The 21,704-nt window shown below is 35.6% G+C and overlaps 1 protein-coding gene across 2 annotated transcripts; it reads right to left on the bottom strand.

Annotated features, from left to right (window-relative positions):
• Positions 1 to 2,532: 2,532 nt before the first annotated feature.
• On the bottom strand, positions 2,533 to 21,532 carry rabggta (Rab geranylgeranyltransferase subunit alpha). Of its 2 annotated transcripts, none has more exons than XM_077716647.1 (17): positions 21,421 to 21,532; positions 21,101 to 21,138; positions 20,873 to 20,983; positions 19,645 to 19,769; positions 19,101 to 19,288; positions 18,254 to 18,496; positions 17,764 to 17,847; positions 17,606 to 17,688; positions 17,426 to 17,521; positions 14,238 to 14,343; positions 13,064 to 13,115; positions 12,901 to 12,989; positions 10,644 to 10,732; positions 10,448 to 10,564; positions 10,207 to 10,320; positions 9,457 to 9,544; positions 2,533 to 4,586 (listed from the first exon to the last, which is right to left on the bottom strand). In XM_077716647.1, the coding sequence occupies exons 2-17, from the start codon at positions 21,101 to 21,103 to the stop codon at positions 4,438 to 4,440; spliced, it is 1,737 nt and encodes a 578-aa protein (XP_077572773.1). In that variant the 5' UTR covers positions 21,104 to 21,138; positions 21,421 to 21,532; the 3' UTR covers positions 2,533 to 4,437. The 2 variants fall into 2 exon arrangements, with proteins under 2 accessions (XP_077572773.1, XP_077572774.1); XM_077716648.1 differs by lacking the exon at positions 21,421 to 21,532 and adding an exon at positions 21,305 to 21,399.
• Between the last annotated feature and the right edge of the window lie 172 nt (positions 21,533 to 21,704).

The following is a 21,704-nucleotide window of genomic DNA, read 5'->3' on the forward strand; positions in this document are numbered from 1 at the left end:
GTGCAACTGTGCACCCCCACGACCATTGTTATGAGAACAAAAAATTGTAATAAATGACCTAGTAATGCATTTTTGTCCATTTCTTTGGCAATTGGCAAAAAAAAAATCGTAACTACAGGCAATTTCGAGTGTCAAATGGAGGAAACCAGAGTACCCGGAAAAAACCCACACAAGCCCCGGTAATAAAAAATGTAAACTCCAAACCGGAGGACTGACCTGGGTTCAAACCGAAGACCCCAGAACCACGAGGCCGCTCCACCCGTCCGCCGGGTTGCCCTAAAAGAGCTAAAAAACCGACAAAAACAAGTTTTTATTTGGCATTTTGACGACCGGTTTAGAATCAATACTTTGTTTTTGAAGCAAAGAGTGATATCAATCTTATTTTTATTTGATTCTTTTAACAAAAACTGCCAAATCAATACCTCTTTCGTTTTGTTTCTTTCTAAACTGGCAACTCTAAAGAGGAAATTCCAGTCCCAATAGTTTGCCTGCCTTTTAACAAAGTTCACTATCAATAATAACAGCAATTATAACACCACAATTCTTTTTTAGACAGGCGTAAAATCCGGTTTCCTCCTTTTTTTTTTTAACAAGTGCACTACCGACAGTGAAATAAACGCAGATAAATGCAATGGCAACTGTCTCCCCAGTGAGAATAACTGTTAAATAATACATTCCAATTGCATAAGTCATTCCTTTGACTCTGTCTCTAAAAAAGCTATTGAGAGGCTGTTTAACAGCCTTCAAAAAAATAATAAAAAAATACCAGTTGTTCCTTTTCCACTCTATGTGACAACCCAACCCACAATTAAAGTAAAATAGTGCATAAACTTTGTTTGGGTTAAAACTTTGGAACCAACAATTCTACTAAAACACCCCAAAAAAATGTACTCACATCAAAAATGAAGTCTGGGAAGAAGAAATTGTCTTTTCCTGAAGGCTTTTTTGTTGTTTTTCTTCGTTGAGTTGCATGTGCACACCTTTTTTTTTTAAGACGCTAAAAGAACACACCCAACACTACACAAAAACACACACAAATTGAACACTTATTTTTTTTTCTTTGACAATTTATGTCTGTCAGGTTGAAGTGAGTTTTTGACTTGACATTGTGATTAAAAGTGGTTTTGTTAATGGTTGTAATATCAATTATACTTACGGATTTGAGCTTGACATGCCGTCTTTTTTTTTTTGCTTGTCCTTTTGTGTCACGGCGTTTGAAAAGAAGGTATCGGGACGTACGTAGACACCTTTGTGAGTTAAATAAAGGGAGGAAGAAGAGGAGGAGGAAGAGGAGGAAGAGGAGGTGGTCCATCAACCATACAATCTGATTGAAATGACTTGATGACTGATTAATATGTCATCTCTACTGACTGGTTGAGTGGGTTTTCTTCAGTAGGTTGACTCAGGAGGGAGATAAAATAATACAATTTAGTATTAAAAACTTTGAGGTTTTAATGTACTTTTTGTCAAAGTACAAAAACTCATGAGAACTGTAATCTAGGTGGAAAACTAGAAGGGTATTTGCAGGATGATAATGTCAATATTTTGTGGATAAAATGTGATGCATTGAAGGGAATTTGCATGCTGACTAATTGAAGGTCGGAAGTCAAGAGAGTTTAGTTTTTAAAGTTTAATATAAAGGTGTTCAAATGTGTGAGTATTGACTGGATAATGAAATACAGCAATAAGTAAGAATTTTGAAATATACATTAGTTTAGTGTGAATAAATCTTTGTAAATTTTTGGAGTCTTTTTACGCAGTTAATTGATAAAAATTTAGTTTTTTGGGTGGCAAATGTTTTATATTTCTATATATGTATAGTTCAACATAAGTTATATTTCTTATTATTTCATATAATATAATAGACTTGGATCCTAAACTGAAAAAGAAATATGCCAAATGTAGTAGTATATTTATGTCTTCTTTGCTATTTCAAATTTGAACAAAAAAAATGTTTTTTAAATGTAAATAGTTACATTAAGCCATTTTTTCGCAATCAAAAAATGACGAATAAGTCTAACTTTTTTACCAAAAAAAAAACTTACTATACTGCACCTTTTTTTTTTACCAAAAAACTTACTATACTGTCGCTTTTTTACCAAAAAAAACTTACTATACTGTCGCTTTTTTACCAAAAAACTCATGTCGTTTTTTTGCATGGCAAATGTTTTATATTTCTATATGTATAGTTCAACAAAAGTTGGGTTATATTTCTCATTATTTCATATAATATAATAAACTTGGTCCCTAAACTAAAGAAGAAATCTGTCAATTGTAGTATTATATATTTAAACAAAAAAATATAACACCATTTTTAAATGTTCACATTAAGTCATCACCATTTTTTTCTCCACCCAACGAATGACGAATAAGTCTGACAAAGCAAATTCTTGCTCATGTTTACATGTGTCAAATATACAACAAAAAGAAATAATGGCAAAAATCCAAACAAGTTGAGTCAGATGACACACCCTTTGAAAATACCTGAACTTTGTCAATTAGTCTCACATACAGAAGACACTGGAAAACCTATGAGAGTAAGGCAAGTGACACAATTTAATGTTACATTTAGATAGATTTGTGGCACTTCTCTTGACATATACAATAAATGTTTCATTGGGTGTTTGGAAATGCAAGACGTGACACGTAACGCGACATCCTGATCATCTTTTATAAGCTTTTACTATTCAAGTAACAAGAAGAAATGTTGAATAGCAACCATTTTTATTTACATGGGTGTGTATGTGTTGCAATGGGGTTGATTTTCTATCTTTTGAGTCATTTGTTTAGCTGAACTAACATCACTGTTTGCAATAGTGTAGAGGAATGAGTCATAAACATGTTGGAAATTAGCAAGTTTGAGTTTTTATAGTCGACTATTGTGCGGTAGGATAAATCTAGGATTTTGGTGTAAAATGTGTATCATTCAGGATGTGCTTTTAGCAGTGTAGTTGAATACAGTGGTTTAGCTTGATATATATGCGCCCTGACATAAGAGCAATTTGAGATATGAGTAAAATTTTGGGAAAATGTTTATCTTGAGATAAGAGGAATTTTTTGATATATGAGCAGTAATGTGTCTATGAGCACAGGGCGGAGCATTGAATTTTTTTTGTGTTTTTTACCCCGTTTGTTAGTGTTAATGGTGGAGTGATTGTTAATACGAGAGGAGTATATACTACTTATCGTTGGGAAGTGGTCGTGCGTTATCTTATTGTGAAGACATTTGTGTGCATCATTTTCAGAATGTTTTGAAGGGAAGACAAAAGCAAACAACCCCCGATAGACTGCATCTGAAAGTCAGGGTGGAGGCGGGGCAATTAGAGCCAACCCGGGAGAAGGAAGGTATTAAATTTTAAAACATAATTAGAATTAAGTTTGGTGTGAAGTTAGATTAAATTTATTTTTGAGTGTGTCTGCATTGTAATCCAAGTTCATTAAAAAAAATATTATGTTATGTTACGAGCACATTGCCAAGCAAAAAGTATCTTTTAATAATATTAAACTACTAGTTATTTGTTACTTTGTTAATAAATAGCGAATTAGAACAAATAAAAATGTCGTTCCAATCCAATATCCTATTTTGGGTGTTTTTTTTTCAGAAGGTTGTAACAGATTAATTTGTTTGTAGTTCATTTTTATAGGAAACGTTCATTTCAGTTACGAGTAAATCGACATACGAGCTCAGTCCTGGGATCAAATTAAGCTTGTATCTCAAGGTACCACCATATAACAAAATTACAATTTAATTACAGCGAACATAGTTCAATCAATTTGGATCATACTACTATTTACCCTTCAGTTGTACCCAAGTTTAAAGGGGAAAAAAAACTAAAGAAGTTACTTATACAGTTCATGCACAAAATGTGGCTTACAACAATATTAAACACCATTTTTTTTTAAAGTTGAACATGATATCTAAGTATTTCCAAGTGGCACTTTGTGTCTAAAATATAAAACAACAATGGCTATTGATCCCAACACTTACCGTCCAAATGTTGACATAGTTTTTTTTGTATTTCTAGTTACTTATTGTTGTATATTGTAGTGTTTTTTTAAGCTTATAAAAAGTGATCAGTGAATCCATCCATATATCGTCAATTTATTTAGTTGCGGCATGCATTTAGAGGTATTAATAGACCATCATTCTTACACACACACAGCGATTATGACTCATGCGTACCGACACACACATATAGGCACACAAATAACAGATACTTTTCATTAAAGGTGTTTTGATATCCGCCTCCACAGGCATTCTGACGACTGGGGGCTGTTTTGATCCAATTTCTAGCCAACAAGTGGAACTGACAGCACATTTGGCGGCAAAAAAATAAATAAAAATCATCCACTCACTCCTTCACAACCTGTCTGACAGCAACGACAGTGTAATCCTTGAGTGAAGGGGCCCCGACCGCTGTCGTTGCCGTCACCACGTCAGCGCAATCGACACGCCACGGAAGGCAAGAGCTCGGCGAGCCGGGACTCGGCGTCGGAACTCTGAGCGACGGGGTTACCGCGGAGATCGAGGTGTCGCAACTTGGGGCAAGAGGCGAGTGGCCGAAGAGCCTCTTGCGTGAAAATGTCTGAACGTGTTGGGTTAAAGAAGAAAGGGGGATTGTCGTTTTGAGTGGCTGAGACGTGGTGATGAATATGTCTCGTTATCGGAGCCCAAACACTGGCAAATGGCTCACTATATCAAAACATGGTTACCCAATAGAGACAAACATCTGTTAAAGTAGACGTTCCTTCATTCTATTTCGATCAAGGTCACCCTGAAAGATGGGAGTCTATATTCGTACCATGGATTGGTCGCCTAAAGAGATGTATGGATTTATACTCATGGCTGTGTACAAGTTAAAGCACTGGGTAAGAGTAGACAGTAATGATAATTGTAATAGGTAGTATACAGTGTTCCCTCGCTACTTCGCGCTTTAGCTATCGCGGACTCAGAGCTTGGCAGATTTTTTTCAGGGAAAAAAATATAAAAAATGTAAAGATAGTAAGTTAAAATTATAAATTACATCATTTTACAAGAGGTGCAAACCAAATATTCAATAAGAATTAGTACAGTGTTCCCTCGCTACTTGGCGCTTTAGCTATCGCGGACTCAGAGCTTCGCAGATTTTTTTCAGGGAAAAAAAATATAAAAAATGTAAAGATATTAAGTTAAAATTATAAATTACATCATCTTACAAGAGGTGGAAACCAAATATTCAATAAGAATTAGTACAGTGTTCCCTCGCTACTTAGCGCTTTAGCTATCGCGGACTCAGAGCTTCGCAGATTTTTTTCAGGGAAAAAAAATATAAAAAATGTAAAGATATTAAGTTAAAATTATAAATTACATCATCTTACAAGAGGTGGAAACCAAATATTCAATAAGAATTAGTAATTGCATCAAAGAAATGGTCAATAACATGGTGAGAGTTCAGGAATGGCATTGATGACATCATGGCTGTTTACAGGCGCATCTTCACCGCCCAAAAAAACAATGTTCACAACTCCCCATAACGATGTTTCTTACGTGCAAGAAAACTGCAGAAGATCCTCCATCCGGACTACTATGATGTTTTTGCTTGGTGGTGCTTTTTTTGCACGTGTTACACGTTTCTTTAACCATTTTTGAAGGGGCACGCCCATTTCACGGAAATGCACTTATTGCGGGGGGTCCCGGTCCCCATTAACCGCAATAAGCGAGGGAACACTGTAAATATTTGTTACTTGTTTTCATTGCGATTCTTTCAGTTCTTGCTTTTTGTCCATTGGGCCAAATTATTTTCTGTCTCTGGATTTTAAACACAATAAAAACAAGCCTATCAAAACAGCTTACGGATTAAAAAATGTAATATTTTAACAATGGCTCCTCTGTGAGCTTTAACAAATCCTTCCAAGTATTTGAAAAGATCATATACTATCTCTTGTGCATATTGCATTGTTTTTTTTAATTATTTGGAGAATTATGTTTCATTCTGAAGGACAATTAATGAGTCAATTTCTAGAATCTAATTAAAGGCAATTAAAAAAAACGAATTCATGTCCATTTTTTTTTTAAACAACAGCGCCCTAATTGGTTCTGATTTTTAGAAACTCTTGTATACACTCGAAAAAAGCCGGACTATACTATGTATTTTTTTACGGTAAAAAAAGCCTGACTATACTATGTAGTTTTTACTATATAATGGCATTTTGAATTTTGGCCAAACATAGCTGAGGCCAAAAAAAAAATCCACCTTTCCAGTCAGGAGACTTGATGTATTTTTTTCCAGGTTACATAGTTTTTTTTCCCCTAATGCTTGAAAGAAAAAAACAACAACACTATACTCGAAGCAGGGTGGTGATGGAAACCTATCTTGGTGTGGGTTTGCTTTTTTTATCCTCTCAAAGCAAACAAAAAGACAAAACCTTCGCATTTGCAAGAAATCTTGTTCAGTGAAATAGCCAACTTGAATTGCAGCAAGTCAAAGGCAAATAAGAACACAAACAAAAGACGCAAGCAAGCGGTGGTGCTGGCATGTTTTCCTAGTTAACCATCAAAATGATCAAACATGGAAGCCACGCTCTTCCCAGTTACATGGTGTAGCGCCTCAAAAAAATAACAAGATAAAAACAACAACAATAAGACATTCTTCTATGGCAATGTGACAAAACCTGAGGGACAAAGGCACATATTTTATATTAGCAAAATATCAAATCAGACTACCAAAAAAATAATGGCACAACTTACTCCCAAATGTGCTTCATTAGTGGAAAATCATGTTACCGAATTTTCACGACAATAAGGTGAACCGCATTATAAGGCGCACCCTCAATGAATGACATTTTTCCCATATATAAGGCACACTGTATTATAAGGCGCACCGTCTATTTTGGAGAAAATGTAAGACTTTTAAGTGTGCCTTATGGTCGTGAAAATACGGTAATTGCTATTGACTTCCAGGTATGAAGCACTCACTACTTTACAGTCACCTCTAGAGCCAGCCATTGTTGATGTTTTGGATTTTTTGGTGGTGGAGGAGCTATATGATGGAAGATGTTGTAAACCAAGATGGCTGATCTGCATATTTAACAGTACTGTTTCAGTTCAGGCGTTTGTGTTTTTTTAATATCCGACAGTGGTGGTTTTTCGTTTTTGGTTTTCAGTTTTTTCCATATATAAGGCGCACTGGATTATAAGGCGCACTGTCCATTTTGGAGAAAATTTAAGACTTTCAAGTGCGCCTTATAGTCATGAAAATACAGTACTTTAATTTAAAGGACTATAAACGAGCGCATTGGAGTCACTGAGACGTAGAAACTGTCACAAAAATATATAGAAGGTGCTTAATAATAACTCACCTTGCTCCCAAAGCTACCATTTTTATTTATGAAACTAGTATTTTCCTCGACAGAAAATAGACACTTGCACCAACTGACTTCTCTTGGCGCTGTCAAAATATCTCGCTTGTTTTGCGGCGATGAACGAAACATGTTCGGGTCCAATTCACACATTTCCTGAGTCACCGCCAAATGTGCACAGAGATTAAATATAACATTCAACTTGTAATGCTGTTGATGTTCCCTTGAGCTTAATGATAACACATAAGCAACATAAGCTCCATTTGCCTTTTCCAACTTTTTTTTTCTTCAAGCTGTAAAACAAATTCGACATTGACCAAATAACTCGCTAAAAAAAACAAGCAGTTTGCCAGTCTGGAACGACGATATTCTTCCTCTAAGCAAACCAAAGCGTAACGAGGTCAATTCTAAAAGCAGGAAGACAAACTTGTAATTACAACTAACATTCCTCCTCAGTGTAAAGAAATGTTTCCTTTGGGATGAATAAAGTACAACGAACAAACAGTCTTAATAGACTCCAATCACCTGCCAAAGCATAATAAACAAGTCCCAAAAGCTTGACTCTACTATCGTCCTTTTTCCGGTCCTTTGGGTGATGGCGAAAACATTAGAAAATGGCTGTCACACATAAATTCTATCTGCATGACAGCTTCTTCTCAATTTGTGTGCTGCCACTACACACACTTTTCACACCAAAAGGCAATGAGCCAAACATATATGTCAATGAATATTTCATTATCTAGATATGTGGGCTGTGATTGACAAGTTGTGTTTTTATCTTGTTTTTTTCCTCTATTTTGTAAAAAATAGTTTTAAAAGATCTGCAATGAAAACAGTTGTTTAAGCATTTAATTTAGATAAAGTCATTTTTGTGAAGGTTAAGGCAATTTGCTCTCAGTTACCGAATTTTCACGACTATAAGGCGCACCCTCAATGATTGACTATTTTTCCATATATAAGGCGCACTGCATTATAAGGCGCACCCTCAATGAATGACATTTTTTCATTATATAAGGCGCACCGCATTTAAAGGCGCACCCTCAATGAATGACAATTTTTTTTCCATATATAAGGCGCACTGCATTATAAGGCGCACCCTCTGACTGAAACATTTTATATTTTTTTCCATATATAAAGCACACTGGATTATAAGACGCCCTGTCTATTTTGGGGAAAATTTAAGACTTAAGTGCGCCTTATAGTCGTGAAAATTCGGTACATTAGCATGTGAACACCGTTTCATTTTAGAGGTGTTTGAAAGACAAAATATATTTTAAAATCTATACAGGATACAAATGTATTTTTTTTTTTGTTACGTCTATTTAGTGTCCCAGTAGACCTCAAATAGAACATAAACCAAAACACATCACGGCAGAATGCCAAATTACGAATCTGAAATGATTACTTATTTGGGTCTTTTGCTGGGAAAAGGTACCAAATGGAGAACCACTACCAATTTTGTCATTCGCAGTTTCTGGATATGATGACAATTAGGCTTTTTGTCCAGTCAATGATGATGACAAAGCCAATGTCCGATTATTATTATTATTATATCATTGGTCAGAACATGTAACTCGGATGGTTCACAATGCGCCCGTGTTATCGAATTCTTCCGGGTTATAGTGCAGTTAAATTAAGATGGTGCAAGCTGTAATGATGGTGTGAATTTTGAGGCAGTTAAATTGTAAATTTGTACCCAAGTAGTTGCTTAAAAAAAATAAATAAATGACAATTTTTGGGGGATTTTCGAGGTTTGGAGAGGTTGATTGCAGTCCCGGAGTTTGCGTTGTATGTAATTTGCGGTTATTCCGGGTTAGTTGGCAGCTTTGCCTCTTGTTAACTGAAAGCCAAACTACATAGCTGGATGATGTCCAATCGATTGTTATAAAATGGATTGGACATCTGTTCCTTTTGCATTCGTAACATGTTTGGTCGAATAAATATTTCAGGGCTGATTAAAACATGGATTTTAAAATCCGTCAACCCTAGTGTCCAATAGTCAGTAATCTTTGGCAATCCTGCAAAGAGAATGGATAGATGGCACCCCCCTGCAACTGCCCTCAAGTGAAATCAAAGAATTAAAAATTAAAAAGGAAAATATTGCAGACTGAAGGATACTGTTATTCTTCAGAAGAACTTCTTGTAGTTTGGGCAAGCCATAGACTCCTTCCAGGTTTTCTATGGAGTTGTCTTCAGCCTCTAAAACCTAGAAATAGGAGGAAATTGAGGAGAATATGTTATTTTGCAAAGAACATAGAACAAATACAGTGGGGGGCAGATTTTTCGCACGGCAACGAGCTCGTAACATAACATGAACATATGAACTTGGATTACAATGCAGACACACTCAAAAATAAGTTTAATCCAACCTTTCACTAGACTTAATTCTAATTTTGTTTTAAATTTTGATACCTTCCTTCTTCTGAGTTGGCTCTATTGGCTCCGCCTCCACCCTGACTTTCAGATGCAACCTATCGAGGGTTGTTTGCTTTTGTCTTCCCTTCAAAATATTCCCAAAATAATGCACACACATGTCCTCACAATGGAAAAACGCAAGACCACTTGGCAACGAGTATTGGCGATTTCCCCGCAATTCGCAATGACTAACGAGAAAAAAAACATTGAAAAAATTAAATGCTCCGCCCAGTGCTCTCATAGACATTACAAGAGGTAGTTGCTACCAGAAAGACAGTGACAATGATATTCTAATGAGCAGCTTCTTGCGTCTGCTGTCTGCTCGTATATCAAAATTTGTCTCATATTTCAAGATAAATATTTGCCCGAAATTTTACTCTTATCTCAAATTTCTCGTATGCCGAGGCACCACTGTAAGAGCAAAATAAAAAATGAGGTTACATTTCCCTTTACCTCCAGGCATTGTAGCATGGAAAAGTGTGCGGAAATGCGTCGCAGCTGGTTAGAGGACAGATTGATGTGAGTGATTAGGAGCAGCTGGTCCAAATGGCACAAGGTGGTCAGGTTCTGTTATCAGGAGAAAAAGACAGAAATGGCATCTTTTGGCATCTGCTAGCAAACAAGTATGTGCTGTCCCTTGTTAAATAAATCAAACTCAAAACTCAATAAAGAGGAAAGGATGTTGTGCGCAAACCTTGTTGACGGCACTGAGGACACGCACTTCAGCGTACTCCATTTTCAAAATGGTGTTTTCGATCATAAACTTGCTGCACAGGTCGCTGTAATAGGCCAAGCGCATCGAGTCCACTTCCTAAGGGAGAGGAGGTAATGAGCGTATTGGTTAGGCACATTTTTCCAGTTAACACAATGGACACCAAATTGCTGCTCACTTTGAGCGTTTGGAAATGAGCGAGGGTCTCTTTTTCGTAGCTGAGGGGGTCTAGCGCCCTCATCAGTAGGATGATGGTCAGCAAGCACCCTGCAGGGAAAGGAACAAAGACATATTACAGCCAACTCTCCGAGAATAACGAGGTCAGTGCTCAAGATCAGAGAGAAGAAGAGTTGCTCATTGCCTCATTTCCCTGATGGAAATCAGAAAATAGTATTTTACACCATTTTTAGTCAAAAATACTTCAGTAGAGGCGTTTTTGGCTCAGTCAGCGATCTTTAAATGATTCATAAAGTATCCAAATACTTGTCAATTAATTTGATTATCTATTGCTGCTAGTTGTTAACTTAATGGTGGTTGACATGTTGAGCGTCTAGAGCACATGTGTCAAAGTGGCGGCCCGGGGGCCAAATCTGGGCCGCTGCATCATTTTGTGTGGACCGGGAAAATAAATTATGAGTGCCGACTTTCTGTTTTAGGATCAAATTAAAATAAAGAATATATATATGTATATTACATTTCCTGATTTTACCCCTTTTAAATCAATTATTGTAACTTTTTAATCAATTATTTGTGTTTTTAGTTCAAAAATCATTTTTTTAATCTAAAAATATATTAAAAAAAGCTAAAATAAACAGTGTTTTAGATCTATAAAAAACTGAATATTCAGGTTTTTTTAATCCAGTTATTTTAATCCATTTATAAAATAAAAAAATCCAAATATTATATCTAAAATGGTCTGACACCCTTGACCTAAACTGTGCATTATGTGAAAAAATAATGTACTGCCTTTTGTTTAAAAATTTTTTCCCTCCGGTAAAAAAAAAAAAAATGCATTGAAATCCCACACTTTTGATCAAAACATCCTGATATTAAATTTGAAATATACAGGTGTCAAATTCTTTTGGCCAGACTCGGCGGTGAAGCTGATAATAGCTGTGCTATAAACTCCGCCAAGGTTCTGATTTCCTACAACACAGATATCCACACAATGCCACAACCACTGCCAGTTTTATTTTAGGCCAAAAGCCAGATACGGTTGGCCAGTAACCAGTGGTGAGACCTGCCCCATCTTCCTTGGGAGCCAGCACGGACCAGTCTGGTTCTAAGCCAGATGCGGCGGCCACAACAAAAAAACTGTTATCGGATATCTAAATCCAAGAGTGGACTTGGAATGCAATGCGCTGAAATGTCGACAAGTTAATTTGCCAGACAGCTGCGCAGAACTCCAAGTGGTTATGAACTTATTTCGTTATTGTCCTTTGAGCCAGAAAAGCTCTATTGTCATTTAGAAATTAGTCATATAAACATCCCCAAAAAAATGAATGAATAAATTTAAAATTACCGTATTTTCACGACTATAAGGCGCACTTAAAAGTCTTAAATTTTCTCCAAAATAGACAGTGCGCCTTATATATGGAAAAAACTGAAAACCAAAAACGAAAAACCACCACTGTCGGATATTAAAAAAACACAAACGCCTGAACTGAAACAATACTGTAAAATATGCAGATGCCATCTTAGTTTACAACATCCTCCATCACATAGCTCCTCCCCCACTGCAAGATTTTATACAAAAAAATCCAAAACATCAACAATGGCTGGCTCTAGAGGTGACTGTGAAGTAGTGAGTGCTTCATACCTGGAACTCAATAGCAATTACTGTATTTTCACAACTATAAGGCACACTTAAGTCTTGAATTTTCTCCAAAATAGACAGTGCGCCTTATAATACAGTGTGCCTTATAATACAGTGCGCCTTATATATCGAAAAAATGTCATTCATTGAAGGTATACCTTATAGTCATGAAAATACGGTAATGTAAAAGCATCAATTCTCCAATGCTTGATAAGAAACCATTTCAGCTTGGAATCAAACACTTAAGAACACAGTCTTAATTAACACTTGCACTTCAACTAGGGGGGGCAAAATCCCTAAGAAAGCTTTTAATCATCCATCCGTCACTTCCAATCTAAAAGATCAATCAGAATATACATGAAGTTGGCATTAACAGTTTGGAATGAGTATCTTTTGATTTTTCCTTCCTATAGATTTCTAGTCGTGTTCTCATGTCAGAATACATTTTCTCTTTAGAGTGGAAGTGTGAAAAAAAACACCTTTTGTGGAAATGCCACTTCCACAAATGTATTACTTCATAATCTAAAGAGAGAGAGAGACAATAGCAAGCTGCAAATAACACTTTTCAGCTCCGCGATGCGCAAAAAAAAAAGGGAAATAGAATGAATAAAGCACTTACACTTATTGAGCGGTTCCAGTTCTAGCAACTGGTTACATGATTGTAACTCAGACTGCAGTACTGAGCTCTTTTCCACGGAGAGCTCACTCCTGAATAAGACAACAGAATTATTCATATATAAAAAATATGGAATAGAAAATCTACTTATCCGCTGAATTATTACCTAAAAAGCTCCTGGTCGGTGGCAGATTCGCGACACCAGCTTTCACTTCGTCCTAAGGAAGAAAGAAGTTTTTTTTAAATTGTTGAATAGTGCTAATTTTTCAAAAATAAAATAAGAAGGTTTTAAGAGATTAAAAATAAAATGGTGGTACAATTATAATCTGTATGCAAAATCACCAATACAATGGTAACAATACTACTTTAAATATTTGTCTGGAAAATATAAACAAATGAATTATTTTTTGCAGAAAATAAATCCATATCTCTATTATCTAAAATGTATATTTAAAAACAAATTCTTGAATACTTCTAATAAAGCAGGTATTAGAAAACAAATGTTAATTCCTTCTAATTAAAAGTTTAATGCCATAGCAGTATTCACTATTCAAATGAACTACGACCACCTGGCAAACAAAAAAAAAATGTAATACTTTACTGGCATCATTTGGATAAGTATATTAAACTACAAAACTGTTTAACTGTCGCAAAGACTAAAGCTTTATTTTTTATTTTTTACCGTATTTTCACGACTATAAGGCGCACCACACCGTATTATCAGGCGCACCCTCAATGAATGACAATTTTTTCCATATATAAGGCGCACCACATTATAAGGCGCACCGCATTATAAGGCGCACTGCATTATAAGGCGCACCCTCAATGTATGACACATTTTAATTGTTTTCCATATATAAGGCGCACTGGATTATAAGGCGCCCTGTCTATTTTGGAGAAAATTTAAGACTTTTAAGTGCGCCTTATAGTCGTGAAAATACGGTACAGTTAGGGCATATCGAAAAAAAATATTTCACTATTTGAGGCAATTCTTAGTCACATGATCAAGCGTATCTTTTTGTACCATGTGACTCTCTAAATGGCTAAATGGCTTTTAGTGTCAAAATGAGTCATGGAAAATATAGGAAATAATAAAAAGGGGCTTTAAAATGATTCAAAAAGACCAAAGTCCTTATTCTTCTTCAATGAGAGTCAATGTGAGGTTACAGTTGCTGTCATTGATGACCCTTTTTTTCTAACTTTTTTGCCTTACAAGGCACTTTTCCTCACTAACGTGGCTGTAGTATGCAAAGTAGCCTTTGCTCCCGCTAATTATCTGACAATCCTAGTCCATAATCACTTAGCCGCGAAAAAATAGATGAATAAAATCGCCACTTCACCTGTATAGAGCGCACAATCTCTGCGAATATGTTTTTCGGGCCAATGTACCGTCAGATTGTGTTCATTAGCGATGTCACTGATTGATCCAGGAGGAAGATTGCATATCTGTAGTATCGTAGTTAAGAAATTTACCAAATGGAAAACACACACACACATATATATATAGATGAAGAAAAGTGAGAAGGCTGAAGTTGAAACCAAATCCAATTGATGATAGGAGCAAAGTGCAAAAAGCTTCATTCTCCCACGCTGTGACTCTGCATACTAAGACGGCTCATTAACTGCAACAACTGGACAAGCTAGCATTAGGAATATTATTTTTTTCCCTTTTTCCGAAGCCAAAAACGGTGTGCACACAAAACGTTGATAAATCAAACATTCCAATCACATCCCCCCCGCTCAAAGGGACACAGGGGCGAGGCAAGTCGCTATTTCCTCATTGGCAGGTTTAAGAGGTCACTTTTCTTTAGAATAAATGGAAAGTACACTAGCTAAGGGGACGATGCTATCCTTTTTCAAAGACTCGCCGCGCCCAAGAGGACGTGATGGGACCCCCAGGGCCCCCCTGCTGAAAGAACTTTCAAGCCCGTGGCCTGTGCTTTTAAATTGATGTGTTCAGAAGTACAAGAGAACACTTCAGGGAAGTTAACTAAGTGACTTTATCACTAAACTTTTCCCCAGTGTTATTGGAAAGTCTGCAGAATGCCAACAGTGTTCCTTTTTTTTTTTGGTGACATTTTCATTTCCTGCATTTGTCATCAGTTGGAAAAGTGGCCATACTTTAAACAAGGTTGTAACAAGTAAGTGCTTATATTATTTAGATTAAGGGTGTCAGAGTGGGTCGCTGTAAAGTCAACTTGATTTCATGTGGGCCGGACTATTTTAGATATAATATTTAGATTTTTTGTTTTTTATAACTGGATTAAAAGAACTGGATTAAAATCCCTGAATATTCAGTTTTTTATAGATCTAAAACAATGTTTATTTTAGCTTTTTTTATATATATTTTTAGATTTTACAATTTTTTAAAACTAAAAACACTGAAAAAATTGATTAAAAAAATTACAATTATTAATTTAAAAGGGGGAAAATCAAGAAATGTAATGTACATCTATATCTATCATTTTAATTTGATCCAAAACAGAACTAGAAACTGAAAAAATAGATTAAAAAATGGCAATGATTGATTTAAAAGGGGGAAATCAGGAAATGTAATATACATCTATACTCTTACTTATAGATCTAAAACAATGTTTATTTTAGCTTTTGTTATATATATATATATATTTTTTAGATTTTTCAAAATACTTTTTGACGTAAAAACTGAAAAAAAGGATTAAAAAAATTACAATTATTGATTTAAAAGGGGGAATCAGGAAATGTAATATACATCTATACTCTTACTTATAGATCTAAAACAATGTTTATTTTAGCTTTTGTTGTATATATTTTTTTAGATTTTACAAAATAATTTTTGACGTAAGAACTGAAAAAAATGATTAAAAAAATTACAATTATTGATTTAAAATTGAAATTCAGGAAATTTAATATACCTTTTTACTCTTCATTTTAATTTGATCCTAAAACAGAAAGTGACCACTCATGATCAACTTTCCCGGACCACAAAAAATAATGCAGCGGCCCAGATTTGGCCCCCGGGCCGCCACTTTGACATACATCGGGTAGACGTACACTGGCAGATATATTGCATATGGCATTTTAAATATTTGTAAGCAATTTCTCCTACTTCCTTTACACTGCCAATTTTAAACATATTTAAGTAGTTGAAAAATACTCTCAATCTAACATTGATGAAATTGTTCCAAACTCTTGAGTGAGCAGTCGAGATTTATGTGAGCCTTTTGGCATGGTTGGCAGAAAACAGACAAATGTAAAATTGCCCACCTATTTCTCTGCTTACGACTGGCAGAAGAAGCGCTGCAGGAAAATACATGATGGAACTGTACTTTCAACAAAAAAAAATGTATTTGGTTCCTCTACCTTTCTCAGTAAACACTGTAGTTTTTGTCAGTATTTCCTGACAAGTCAAACTCCCAAAAAGAAAAGTTCTTTTGTGATAATATAAAAAGAAAGAATTTCAGCAAATGGCCCAAGGGAACTTTAACACTATGAATTAATTTCAGTCCAACTAGTTAGACGTTTAATCAAGCTACAGCGGGAATACGGTGTTCGTGTGGCATCTGTCGCCTGATTGGGGTCGACACAAGCCTATCTCAGCTGACTTTAGGGGTAAGCGGTCTGGTACACCCCTATTTTTGTAATGTCACAACAGTCAAATGTAGTTTGTATTCCATCTTTTAAAAAATAGATGTTGTGGGCTGTTGTCGATTAGTGGTTATTGTTGAGGATGAGTTATAGTTAGAAAATACAGGTTTGAATTACTGTGTGGAATTCTGCCTGTTTTTGTGTAGCTTCTGACAGACTAATTAAGGTCCATTAAAAACTGTTAAAAAAATCTACGATATTATTTTGGGGAATTTGTAGGAACCAAAAAATTTGGTTAATTTTGTTAAAAAAGTAAATTTTGTACATCTATAAATGATTTGAAGCATTTTTCTATAAAAAATGATTATAGTTGTTTAAATATTGACTGCTACAAAAGGATACCCATAAAGGACTGTGTATCTTCTCTCAGACTAATTTAGATCCATTAAGATTTTAATTTGTTTTTTAAATCTCCCAAATTATTTTGAGGATTTTGCAGGAACCAAAAAAATTTTTTTGTACATCTACAAATAATTTGAAGCATTCTTCTAGGAAAAAAATGATAGTGATTGTTCATTGCCACAAAAGGATACCCATACAGGACAGTGTATCTTTTCTAAGACTAATTTAGGTCCATTAAAAATGTTTTAAAAAAATCTCCCAAATCATTTTGGGGATTTTGTAGGACCAAAAATAAATAGTTTTTTTTGTACATCTACAAATAATTTGAAGCATTCTTCTAAAAACAATGATTGTGATTGTTGATTGCCACAAAAGGATGTATAGCTTCTCTCAGACTAATTTATGTCCATTAAAGTCTTTTTTTAAATCTCCCAAATTATTTTTGGGATTTTGCAGGAACCAAAAAAATGTTTTTTTGTACATCTACAAATGATTTGAAGTATTCTTCTACAAAAAATGGATTGTGATTGTTGAAATGTTGATTGCCACAAAAGGATACCCATACATGACTGTGTTTAAATTGTGGGTGGACACTCCTCCAGTCCACCTGCTGTGGCTGACCATCAAGCAGCACCATCAGGCCACCGGGCTGCGCCTGCATCCATGCATGCGACCAAGTTATCAAACAACTGAATAAATCGAAAAGAAAAATATATATAAAGAAGGACTCCGAACTTACATTAACTGGTCTGGAAAAGGCGACAGTCACGGTCTCTTCGTCCCGGCTGATAAAAATGCAACTTATCATTTCTTCGCGTTCAGCTTCAAAACAAAAAGATAGCTGGATGAAATTTTCAACATTCAAAGTATAATAAAAACAGCAAACACAACACAAACCTCTGCCGAGAAGCCAACGGTAATAGAACCAAGCACTCTGATCATTGGGGTCGGTGAAAAAAGCATTCTGCACAAGCTCATATTCTGGAGAAGAACAAAAATATAATTTTAATTCAAACAACTTTAGCAATTTCCAAGCTATAAGTCAGTTACCGTATTTTCTTGCATATACTTAATATTTTCCCTTCAAAGTAACACATTAGTACTCCCTATTAAAACCTTAAATATGGAGTTGAAAATATTGAATCAAGGGCGGCTTATACGAGAGAAATAGTAAAATTTCATGATTTTAAGGCAATTTGAAGGGTTGGCACAATTGGTCTCACATGGAATAATTCAACTCTAAAGTGCTTAATTATTAAGAAGAAATATTAGTGCTTAGAAACATTGCGGAGCGCAAAACTGATGAATATCGTTCATTTTTAGAGTAACACTGCCCCCTGTAGGATGTCAGTGTAATTACAGTATAATCTGCTCCAGGTTGATTTACCTTTGAGCAGCTGGTCTCCACACATGCGATGGGTGTGGTTCTGCGGCGAGGATGGAGATGAACCCGACGGGGGAGCGGATTCGGGAGACTGCGGGTGAAGTAGCGGCAACAGCGTACTGCGGTAATGCCAGCTGGAGTAGTTGGAAAAGTTGGAGCCGATGAGACGATCCGTGAACGCCAACTCCTTGTCCACGGGTACGGAGGATTTCTTCACCACGATCCGCCGGTAATCCCAGCAGTGAACTGGTACAGGATTAGAAAAAATATATATATATATATATATATTGTGGTTAGAAAAAATATATACAGTGTACCCTCGCTACTTCGCGCTTCAGCTATTGCGGACACAGAGCTTCGCCGATTTTTTTCAGGAAAAAATAAAACTAAAAAATTTAAAGATATTAAGTTAAAATTATAAACTACATCATTTTACAAGAGGTGGAAACAAAATATTCAATAAGAATTAGTAATTGCATCAAAAAAAAGGCCAAAGAAATGGTCAATAACATGGTGAGAGTTCAGGAATGGCATTGATGACGTCATGGCTGTTTACAGGCCCAAAAAACAATGTTCACAACTCCCAATAACGATGTTTCTTACGTGCAAAAAAACTGCAGAAGATCCTCCATCCGGACTACTATGATGTTTTTGCTTGGTGGTGCTTTTTTGCACGTGTTACACGTTTCTTTAAGCATTTTTGAAGGGGCACGCCTACTTCGCGAAAATGCAGCTATTGCGGGGGGTCCCGGTCCCCATTAACCGCGATAAGCGAGGGAACACTGTATATATATATAAAAAATAATGGAAATTGTTTGTTTGATTATTTTTTTAAAAGAGCAAAACTCACAGTTGCGGTCATCAAGGCTGAGGCAGCGATCACACAGGCTCAACTCCCGGGCCCAGTTCATTTGAGGGGCTCGTTCCGAAACCCAACTTCGGTGGTGCCAGCTGCCGTAAGACTTTGGGTTGACTTTCAGGCAAGACTCCAGAAAAGACAGCTCGGCTTGGTACATCTTTTGCACTTCGCTCTCGTCTCTGCAAATGGACATGAACTGTTTGATGTGGTGTTTACCGTATTTTGCCGTTTAGTATACCCAGGTATGTTAAATGATTTTTGCGTTTTTTGAGCCTCCTGCTTGTGCGCCATTTAATATACCCCTGCTGTTTAATAAATCATATTTTCACAACTATAAGGCGCACCCTCAATGAATGACACATTTTAAAAAAATGCCATAAATAAAGCACACTGGATTATAAGGTGCCCTGTCTAGTTTGGAGAAAATTTAAGACTTTTAAGTGCACCTTATAATTAGGGGTATATTAAACGGCAAAATACGGTACTTCCACATACGCACAATTTGACATTTAAAAAAAAAGATTAGAGTGCATACTTTACAGTTTCCTGGTGCATAAGGATTTCTCTTCTGTAATTCCAAAGTGTTGCAAAGTCAGGGTTCGACGACAGCAGCTGCTGGGTCAAGTTGAGGGCCTCGTCATCGCAAATTCCTTCCTTCCTCTGGCAAGAAAAAAAATGATAGTATCCCATAAATCAAGGGTGTCAGACTCGAGTTGGTTCGCAAGTCGCTTTAAAGTCCACCCGATTTCATGTGGGCCGGACCATTTTAGATATAATATTTAGATTTTTTTTAATAGATGGATTAAAATAACTGGGTTAAAAGCCCTGAATATTCAATGTTTTTATAGATCTAAAACAATGTTTATTTTTAAAGAAATTACATACATTTAGAATTTACAAAATGATTTTTGAACTAAAAACAAAGAAAATATGGATACAAAAATAGCAATTATTGATTTAAAAGGGATAAAATCAGGAAATTGAATATACATTTATACTCTTCATTTTAATTTTATCCTAAGACATAATGCTGGCCCTCATGATTGACTTTCTCGGGCAACACTAAACGATGCGGCGGGCCAGATTTGGCCCCCGGGCCGCCACTTTGACACCTGTCCCGTTAAACTATCTTTTTAATCACCTGGTTTACATTCCAGAGCCACGTGCAATAGGTAAAAAAACATGATTTATATCAATCATATGATGGCATGTTCCGTGAAAGAATGTATGCTATGTGCAATCGGAGCCTAGATATTGTAAATGTAGGAAGGCTGCAAAAATAGTACAATTTTTAGAAAAAGTTTGCTCTATTTACTCACTTTGTGTTTGCAATGAGTACCAAGTGGTTCATTTTTCTTTACAAGGGAATCATCTTAGAAACCTTTTGGAAAAAAGTTCTGTTTGGCATGTTGTACTTTAGATATAATGGACAAAAATGTCAACTATGAGCACCTTATTTTGAAAAAAAAAAAAACTCAAACCACTGCACTACACAGCAGTTGAGTATATGTATGAGATTACAGCCTTCTTAAAACAAAATGTTAATGACATTATATAAATATATCTGTTCATTTCTAATGGATTGAGAGGAAATCTGATTATAAAACCAATGCAACACTATTCAGTAAAAGCTGGAAACTGCATTTCAACAAATTACTTTTGACTGTAGATTAGTATATGATTTTTTTTTAATTAAGGGGGGAATGTTGTATTCGAAAAATGACACCAGTAAAACTGATGGTTGATTGAATAATTTTAAGCACCTTGGAAAAACAGGCATCACGCGCAGCTGTGTAAATCTTCAGTTTTTTCTCTCGTTCCTTTTGTTTCTCCTCCTCTTGCTGGACAGTGGACTTGATTTTGACTCGACCGTGCTATGATGAAAAATTCAAAAACAAGGAAAAAGGTACGCTAAAATAAATCATTCTGATGTTAATTGTTTAAAGTTATATGTCCAATGCAAATATGATCAATACTGATGCATCACTTACCATCGTTTACTATTTAGGGATGAGATTTTCCTCAATATCTGTAATGATTGCCAGATAAATTTAAGATTAAACATGCTTATTATTAACAATTCATATATAAATATTAAGGTAAAATTAAAATCGGAAGAAAGTTAAGGTTAGACTAGATGAAGATTTGAGTGTGCTAATTAGCTCGGTAACAAGTCAACAGCAGGCAGCTCATACCAAAAAAAATTAATAACAGCACACTTCATTTGAAATTAAAAACGCGTTTCACGTGGATCAGAAACACGCGAGACGCCGTATTACGTAACCCAAACGATCGTGCACATTTTCTTTACCTTATCGTGAGATTTTTAAAAAGAAATTTGGTTGGTCATCATCAGGTTTTCAGCGTTGGATTGGCTTACTTCCGTCTCATACAAATGACGTCAGCAAGAGCTTTTCGTTGCGTTTTGTCGCCCTCTAGAACATGAAAAATAATCACATTGTACAAAAAAATCATTAGTCATTTATTAACCACAATTTAACCTTTCTACAGGCTCTAAGCGCCTATATTAGTGCACATTTGTTGACTATTTATTGTTATGTTTGTTTTTTTGTTTACTACATGGTGAACGTTTTA

Source organism: Stigmatopora nigra, chromosome 5, assembly GCF_051989575.1.
Source record: "Stigmatopora nigra isolate UIUO_SnigA chromosome 5, RoL_Snig_1.1, whole genome shotgun sequence".
In the NCBI taxonomy this organism is placed as follows: domain Eukaryota; kingdom Metazoa; phylum Chordata; class Actinopteri; order Syngnathiformes; family Syngnathidae; genus Stigmatopora; species Stigmatopora nigra.

Coding starts and splice junctions, on each gene's coding strand:
- rabggta (XM_077716647.1), bottom strand. Junction 18,497..19,100: donor CAGCCTTGATGACCGCAACT/GTGAGTTTTGCT, acceptor ATCCTGTACCAG/TTCACTGCTGGGATTACCGG. Junction 13,116..14,237: donor AGATTGTGCGCTCTATACAG/GTGAAGTGGCGA, acceptor TTTCTTCCTTAG/GACGAAGTGAAAGCTGGTGT.